The sequence below is a fragment of the Myxine glutinosa genome, unplaced genomic scaffold, assembly GCF_964187855.1.
Source record: "Myxine glutinosa unplaced genomic scaffold, kmMyxGlut1.1 SCAFFOLD_2293, whole genome shotgun sequence".
NCBI classification, from domain to species: Eukaryota; Metazoa; Chordata; class Myxini; order Myxiniformes; family Myxinidae; genus Myxine; species Myxine glutinosa.
The window spans coordinates 30,738-39,643 of NW_027618388.1; the positions used below are offsets into that span (position 1 = coordinate 30,738).

At 39.2% G+C, this 8,906-nt stretch overlaps 1 protein-coding gene across 1 annotated transcript; it reads left to right on the plus strand.

The window, feature by feature from the left end:
- Nucleotides 1–2,145: 2,145 nt before the first annotated feature.
- LOC137418898 (uncharacterized) lies at nucleotides 2,146–8,427 on the plus strand. Its single transcript, XM_078769371.1, has 2 exons — nucleotides 2,146–2,269; nucleotides 5,750–8,427. Exon 2 carries the CDS (start codon nucleotides 5,791–5,793, stop codon nucleotides 7,363–7,365), a length of 1,575 nt encoding a protein of 524 aa, XP_078625497.1. The 5' UTR covers nucleotides 2,146–2,269; nucleotides 5,750–5,790; the 3' UTR covers nucleotides 7,366–8,427.
- Nucleotides 8,428–8,906: the final 479 nt, after the last annotated feature.

Here is an 8,906-nt window from a genome sequence, read left to right on the forward strand (position 1 = left end):
GTTGTAAAAAAACGGGGGGGGTGCTTAACTTAATTCTTTGTGTATATATATAACCCTCGGTAATTTCCCCAACAGCTTTCCGGACGACAGACTGCCGGTAGGGGACATGTATTGCAGCGCAATACTCAGAATGCTTGTTATATGTGTGTGTGTGTGTGTGTGTGTGTGTGTGTGTGTGTGTGTGTGTGTGTGTGTGTGTGTGTGTGTGTGTGTGTATATATATATATATATATATATATATATATTTATATATATATATATAAACGAAAAAACATGTTTTAGGGGTGCAAACTGTTATTTTTAAAAAGTTTAAAACCTATTTTTTGAAATTAAATTTTGAATGATGAAAATGTACTGGAAAAGAGGGCCAAATTTTAGGTCTCCAGGACATATGGAACCAAGAAAACGAACGGCTCAAAGATTTGTTATGGGACAAACAAAATTCAGATGAAGTTAAATAAAGCGTGTATTAATTAAAAGGCAGTGTTTGTCCGTCCCAGGCTTGGGGATTTCAGATCTCATCAGTAACCGTTTTTCGGTTCCGTGATTTAAGTTTATGGGAAACAAAATTCCTGTTCCGTGCCCAAACCTAATGGGAAACGATTTTTTTTCCTGCAGAATTTGTAAAGCAAAATATGTCTCATTCAAAATTTAAAATGTTGTCTCCAATAATAAATCCTGTCATTTACATGTATGCAATGTAATTAACGCATGTTCATTATTGAGGTTGATGTTTATTATCAGAGAAGTGCAAATTCTGTCAATTTGATTGTGTGTACCCTGATGACATAAAGTTTTTTTTAATTTTATTGTTATTTTAAGTTATGATGATTCTCCATTTTTTTAGAACTGACTTTCACAATATTTTCTGTCTCATGAGTTGTAACGCAAGACGACAACGGACACCGTTAATGCTTCAACTATTATGTAAACCAACAACAAATCGACCCCCTCCTCTGTTCGGTCTGCACAATTTGAGAACCCCTCCGCGTCCAGCACAGCACTGTACTTACTACGACTGTACATACGATTTGATTCTCCCTTATTATTAGGTTTATGACACAGCTTTTCAGAATTTCTCCACCACAGAATTAGAGAGAAACAAATCAAAACAAAATACTTATTTCAAGTCAAACTGAACAGTTTAATAACATAGTTCAACTTCCATAAGTTTCTGTGCAACAACTTAAAGGTCATTGGACAATAAATGGATTGTATTGCAAACTGTGCGATGTTCCGCAAGTCCCATGTCCATATAATACATCGGAACAACGTGAAAAAGTTCGTATTTAAAATCGTGTTCGATAAACTTATGCCCCGGCGCATGTGACCAAATGCAAGCAATGTGACCAGGCCTTCCCCATCGCATGCCGCTTCAAAATCGTCGCTTAATAACCATTTTCGTAATGTTTTTAAGGTGACATTTTCGGGGTTTTTTCGCTTAGCAACGGATGCCATTTTGAAAAGGAAGTCTGTGCTTTAGACCAATGCGCATGTCCGTCAAAGCAAAAGTCATATCGCGAACCTGAATGTGGGAAACAACATGCTATCTGCTTTGCCGACCTAATTTTGTTGGAAATAAAACTCAACTTCTAAAATAGTGAGCTGAAAATCACACGTGAAGGTAAATACTACATCTTTTTGCCCTGCACTGCCTTTCTGCAATGGGAAACGTACTTTCGGTTCCGTGTTTTTGCTATCGCGTTACCGACATGCCATCGGTAACGATCGTTTCCGTGAAATCCGCAGGCCTGCCGGCCGTCTGTCTCCTCCATAACTCCAAAACCATGAAACCTCATGGCCCAAACTTTTCATGCAGACACCTGGACCTCTAACAGATTGCAAGGCTGAAAACTGGACGTTTATTGAATCGGCTTTTTGGGTATGTTATAACCTGATTTGGTGGCTTACCAATATAGTGGCCCGCCATCTTGGTCATCCCACTGCACCTCGCTGGGTCCTTAAGCCGCCATTGTGTTTCAGCCTCCTCAAACGTGCCTTGCCTTAGAAACACGATCGACTATCATTGCATAATTGAAGCATATCATCAAAATCTGCATTCAGACATGAGGATTGTGTAGTTTAAATAATCTCCAAATCTGGAGTGAAATCTAAAAATGTACCATATCTTGTGATTTTAGAACACCTCCACATGCAGCAACTACACCTGGATGTGTACATACCCCCACCCCCATCCAGTGCGAATGCAGAGTACAACAACAAAATCGCCTCCACTTCCAGGATCCACAGCACCAAACAAGTAAACATGGTGAAACACTCAAACACTCACCTTTATACCCTTCACCACTCACCAACAAAACACACCAGATCATTGACACACACACACACACACACACACACACACACACACACACACACACACACACACACACACACACACACACACACACACACCTCCATTTCTATTCTGTAACCTCAACCTACACCGTTCGACATGCCTCCATAAACATATCCAAAATGAGCCTTTCAAGGCAACCTGGGCCACTTTGTCACCAATCCTCCTTCTTTCTGTCCCACACTCTCCAAGCCAAGCAAGAAATGCAGAAAAGGAATTGCCAATGTACCCTCGACACCCCACCTCAAATGGCTGACAAGAAATTCGCCAACCCTTCTCCCGGCACTCTGCCTCCAGCTCACTGTACTTTCCTCTCTTCCTCTCGTGCACCTCTTTCATGTCTCTTCCCAAGGTACAGACAATTCCCCAAAGGTGACCTGTCTTGTTGCACCTGACCAAATGACATTGTCAGGCCGCAACCTTGTCACACAGATCTCCTCTGGGAATACCAATTGTGGCTTTAGGTCTGCCACCACCTGCCAATCACAAGCATCTGACAGCCCTTTTGCTTTCCACCTCCTCTTCTTTCCACCTCTTTGACAAACAACACCTCTCCCCCATCAGTCTCCTTCTCCACTCTTCTCTCTCTCGACCTCAGCACCACTTGTTGCACCACCTGCATCACCACCGCCAGCACCTGATCATGTCGCCACCTGCATTGTGCTGCTGCCAATGCCACTGAACATGCACTCAGTGCATGCTGCACCATTTCCAAACCTCCACACAAATAACATCTCTGCTCCTGCAACAACCCCCACAATCTCAAGTTTCTCAACTTCTCAAGAAGTTTGGAACAACCAGGACTCTTCCTGGAGCTGGCCGCCCACCTAAACTGAGCAATATACTGAAAATATATACAGTGCATTCAGAAAGTATTCAGACCCCTTCACTTTTTTCACATTTTGTGATGTTGCTGCCTTATGCTGAAATCATTTAAATTCATTTTTTCCCTCATCCTTCTCCACTCAATACCCCATAATGACAAAGAAAACAGGATTTTAGAAAGTTTTGCAGATTTATTAAAAAGAAAAAACTAAACTATCACTGACATAAGTATTCATACCCTTTGCTATGACACTTGAAATTTTGCTCAGGTGCCTCCCATTTCTCTTGATCATCGTTGAGATGTTTCTTCACCTTGATTGCAGTCCATCAGTGGTAAATTCAATTGATTGGACATGATTTGGAAAGGCACACACCTGCCTATGCAAGGTCTCACAGCTAACAATGCATATCAGAGCAAAAACCAAGTCATGAGGGCGAAGGAACTGCCTGCAGAGCTCAGAGACAGGATTGTGTCGAGGCACAGATCTGGGGAACCCTTAAAAAAAAAAATTCTGCTGCATTGAAGGTTCCCAAGAACACAGTGGCCTCCATAATTCTTAAATGGAAGAAGTTTGGAACAACCAGGACTCTTCCTAGAGCTGGCCACTGGAAAGCTTTCATTTCGTAAATCCTTCCATATATTTGCCACACAAAATACACCACACAAGATAAGTCCTGGCAAGGGTCTGCAATGTGATTGCTCTTTCAAGTTATTACCCTGCGCATGTGAAGTGAAAAACAGGGTTAAGCAATTGATCTGTGTCTGCCTGTTCATCTTCGCAGTTTATGATCATCAGTGTATGATCGAGGAACAACTTATTTAAATCGAATGTTTTATTTTGGACATAAATAGGAAGACAAATCTTTCGTTTTAACATACTTGGGATTTGAAATCATCCGATTGTACATGTGCAATGTGCAGAGAGGAGTTAAATCACATTTTTACTCTGCCTGTCTGTCTGTCAGTCAAACAAAATGGAAAATCATTCCAAACACGAATCTTGCTGTTTTGAAGGACCTCATAAAGGATACAAACAACAGGAATGAATAAGTAATGTAATGTGGAAGATAGGGTGATGTACTGGGTAAAACGGTAGTTAAATCCAGAATTAATTAATTTATTCGACCTTTACAATCTTTTTAAAATTTAAATTGAATTATGTACTTGAACACTGTGGAAAAAAGTCACCTTTTAATACTCCCAAGAATATAGTCAGGTTCACTATGTCAATAAATTATATTTCGTTCAAAATCATGGTAGATTAGCAAACCTATACATTTTTGGAAAGGTTATAGCATAAGGAAACTAAAAATCAATGTTTACATTTGGAGAGATACCTGTATGGCGGCCATTTTGGATTTTCAAAATGGCCACTGTAAAATACATATTTTGTTCTATTTCTGCCTCTAATTACCCTAAAAACTTTTTAAAATATACTAAACCTATATTTTCAGGGACAAGGAATCCAATGAAAGTATCAAATTAGTGCTATGGGGAATGGTAAGACACGAATCAAAGGTTTTGAATTGCAAAATACTGTCTTTATATTCGTGATAAGTTGCATAATCAAATACATGTTATCATTTTGTACAGGCAGCTAATAACATCAAAATGTGTCACAATAATTCATATCACCAAACATACACAGGCAGTCAGCAAAATCATATATACACATGCAGTCAGTATAACTTCACATCTACACAGTCAGTCAATGACAAAATATACACAGGCAGTCAATGGCATCAAACACACGATTACAGAATATGCCATTTAGAGTTCGTCATCACTGTCCTGTGTGTCGTATCCGACAATATAGTCCGCATCGTTTTCACAGTCTGTTCCACACAAGCAAAGGTCGGTCAAATTGATTGGCAAATCGAATTGGTCGAATGGTCGAATGGTCGATCGAAGCGATTGGTCGAATGGTCGAATTGGTCGAATGGAATTGGTCGAATGGTCGAATTGGTCGAATCGAATTGGTTGGAATTGGCAAATGTAAACATTGATTTTCAGATTTTCCATGTAATAACGTTTCCAAAAATGTATAGGTTTGCTAATCTCCCATGATTTTGAACGAAAAAACATAGTGAACCTGACTAATATCCAGTTTTGTAGTACTTTGACATGTCAAATAGGTTGATGTATAAGGGTGGTGCATATGACTGCTTCAACAGCGTGAAACTTTGGGATTTTTTTGATGATATTTGAAATCATTATTTTATGAAAATTGAAGTGTATCATTGAACACTGCATTGGGGTATCGTGTTCTATGAACTCTAGTTTACTTCATCAGTTTGCCTTTACAAATGCATGTGAAACAATCAATTTGCAGTAATATGAACAAGTGACCTATCACTGACAATTGGATGAATTTACCCTGAAGTATGAATATCATGGGGAAAACCCAAACTTTTGCACAGTACTGTATATTAACATGAAGACTCTTTTTTTAAACTTTTTGTCAGTGTAACAAATGCACATGTACTTGTTTACGTACGTCAGAATTATATTGTGCTTATTGAACAAAATCAGATTTTTTGACAGGTCATGTGATGTTGTATTTACAGGTGGATCCATTGAATCCACAAGGGAGACTGCACCTACTTTTATGAACAGCAAAGACACAGGCCAGCAGGACTCGCCAACTGAAACAAACAAGAGGACTTTTTACAAACACAACAAAACGAATAATGAATTGTTTGCACGTAATAATTCACACCAGGCTCACAAAGGAGAGAAAGATGAACGCCCAAACAAATGCAAAACTTGGGGAAGATCTTTTAATCGATCATCCAACCTTAGAAGGCACATGAAAATTCACAAGGATGAACGCACACACAAATGTACAAGTTGTGGAAAATATTTTAATCAGTCATCCACCCTTAAAATACACATGAGAATTCACAATGGTGAACGCCCATACAAATGTACAAGTTGTGGAAAATCTTTTCATCAGTCATCCTACCTTAAAATACACATGAGAATTCACAATGGTGAACGCCCATACAAATGTACAAGTTGTGGAAAATCTTTTAATCAATCATCCAACCTTAAATCACACATGAGAATTCATAATGATGAACGCCCATACAAATGTACAAGTTGTGGAAAATCCTTTAATCATTCATCCACCCTTAAAATACACATGAGAATTCACAATGATGAACGCCCATACAAATGTACAAGTTGTGGAAAATCTTTTAATCTGTCATCCAACCTTAAAATACACATGAGAATTCACAATGATGAACGCCCATACAAATGTACAAGTTGTGGAAAATCTTTTAATCTGTCATCCACCCTTAAAAGGCACATGAGAATTCACAATGATGAACACCCATACAAATGTACAAGTTGTGGAAAATCTTTTAATCGGTCATCCACCCTTAAAAGGCACATGAGAATTCACAATGATGAACGCCCATACAAATGTACAAGTTGTGGAAAATCTTTTAATCTGTCATCCACCCTTAAAAGGCACATGATTATTCACAATGGTGAACGCCCATACGAATGCTCTAGTTGTGGAAAATCTTTTAATCGATCATCCAACCTTAAATCACACATGAGAAATCACAATGGTGAACGCCCATACAAATGCACAAGTTGTGGAAAATCTTTTAATCGATCATCCAACCTTAAATCACACATGAGAATTCACAATGATGAACGCCCATACAAATGTACAAGTTGTGGAAAATCTTTTAATCTGTCATCCCACCTTAAAATACACATGAGAATTCACATTGTTGAACGCCCATACAAATGCACAAGTTGTGGAAAATCTTTTAATCAGTCATCCACCCTTAAATCACACATGAGAATTCACAATGTGGAACGCCCATACAAATGTACAAGTTGTGGAAAATCTTTTAATCAATCATCCAACCTTAAAATACACATGATGATTCACAATGGTGAATGCCCATACGAATGCTCTAGTTGTGGAAAATCTTTTAATCGATCATACACCCTTAAAAGGCACATGATAATTCACAATGGTGAACGCCCATACGAATGCACAAGTTGTGGAAAATCTTTTAATCAACCATCCAACCTTAAAATACACATGATGATTCACAATGGTGAATGCCCATACGAATGCTCAAGTTGTGGAAAATCTTTTAATCGATCATCCACCCTTAAATCACACATGATGATTCACAATGGTGAACGCCCATAGGAATGCACAATTTGTGCAAAAACTTTTAATCAATCATCCAACCTTAAATCACACATGAGAATTCATAATAATGAACTCTGATACAAATGCACAATTTGTGGAAAATCTTTTCACGACTCATCGAACCTTAAATCACACATGACAATTCATAATGATGAATGCCGATACAAATGCACAATTTGTGGAGAATCTTTTAACCAGTCATCTATCCTGAAAAGGCACATGAGAATTCATGATGAACGCCCATACAAATGTTCAAGTTGTGGAAAATCTTTTAATGAGTCATCCAACCTTAAATCACACATGATAATCCACAACAGAGAAATACCGTACAAATGCACAGTTTGTGGAGAATCTTTCAATCGGTCATGCCACCTGAAAAACGCATGGAATTCAAGATGGAGAACAAGGAGATTACCAAAAGAGAGTGTGCATGCAAATGCCAAATTTGTGTAAAATCCTTCATTAAATAATTTGAGCTCATGAAACACATTTTATTTTACCTTTTTTATGTAGCCGAGGCTCGTGGAAGAGATGGACGCTGGCTAGGACAAACAATGAGCGTGGGGAGGATTGAGAGGCAGGAGAGCATCCATAGGTTGGACAAGATGGATACAGAAGAGAGATAATTTATGAATCTGGAATAGGACTGGGCCCAGAACACAATTTGTAGAAAATCTTTTAATCGGTCATTCCACATGAAAAGCACATGAAAATTTACTTGACAGGTCACAAGGGACAATGTCCACACTGATGCACGATTTGCAAAACGTCTTTCACTCACTCGATCTGCCTGAAAACACACGAGCACATTGTGAATGTTTGAATGTGAATATGACTTGTTTGACTTCACATCACCAAAATGGCACCCATTTCCTGCCGCTGAAAAGCATCCACATGGCATGATGCTGCCACCTCTGTGCTTCACGGTAGGGATGGTGTTGGATGGGTTATGAGCTATGCTTTGCTTCCGCCGGATATAGTGCTTTGCATTCAGGCCAAATATTTTGATTTTCGTTTCGGCAGAACATTTTGAATATCAATAAATAATATTTTGCCTCATGCCCTCAGTCTTTCACGTGCCTTTTTACAAACTCCAGGCATGCTGTTATGTGTGTTTTTCTCAGGAGTGGCTTCCATTTAATCACTCTTCCATAAACCCTCGATTTGTGAAATGCTGCATTGACTTGTCCTTCTGGCAGGTTCTCCCATTTCAGCAAAGGAACTCTGTAGTTCTGCCAGAGTGGTGATTGTGTTCTTGGTCACCTCCCTGACCATGGTCCTTCTTTTCTGGGTGCTCAGTTTGGTCGAATCGCCAGCTCCAGGAAGAGTCTGTGTCAGTCCATATTGTTTTCTACCCTTCCCCAGATCTGTGCCTCCTCACAATTATATCTCAGAGATCTATGGACAGTTCGTTGGACTCCATGGTGGAGTTTCTGGTCTGACATGCATTGTCAACTGTGGGACCTTATCCAGTGGCGGCGATGGTCTTCGTGTCAAAGAACAACAAACCCTGTATCAATGAATATGGATTGTTTATT

Bases quoted from the DNA above. Each gene is read 5' to 3' on its own strand.
- LOC137418898 (XM_078769371.1), top strand. From the start codon at position 5,791: ATGAACAGCAAAGACACAGGCCAGCAGGACTCGCCAACTGAAACAAAC.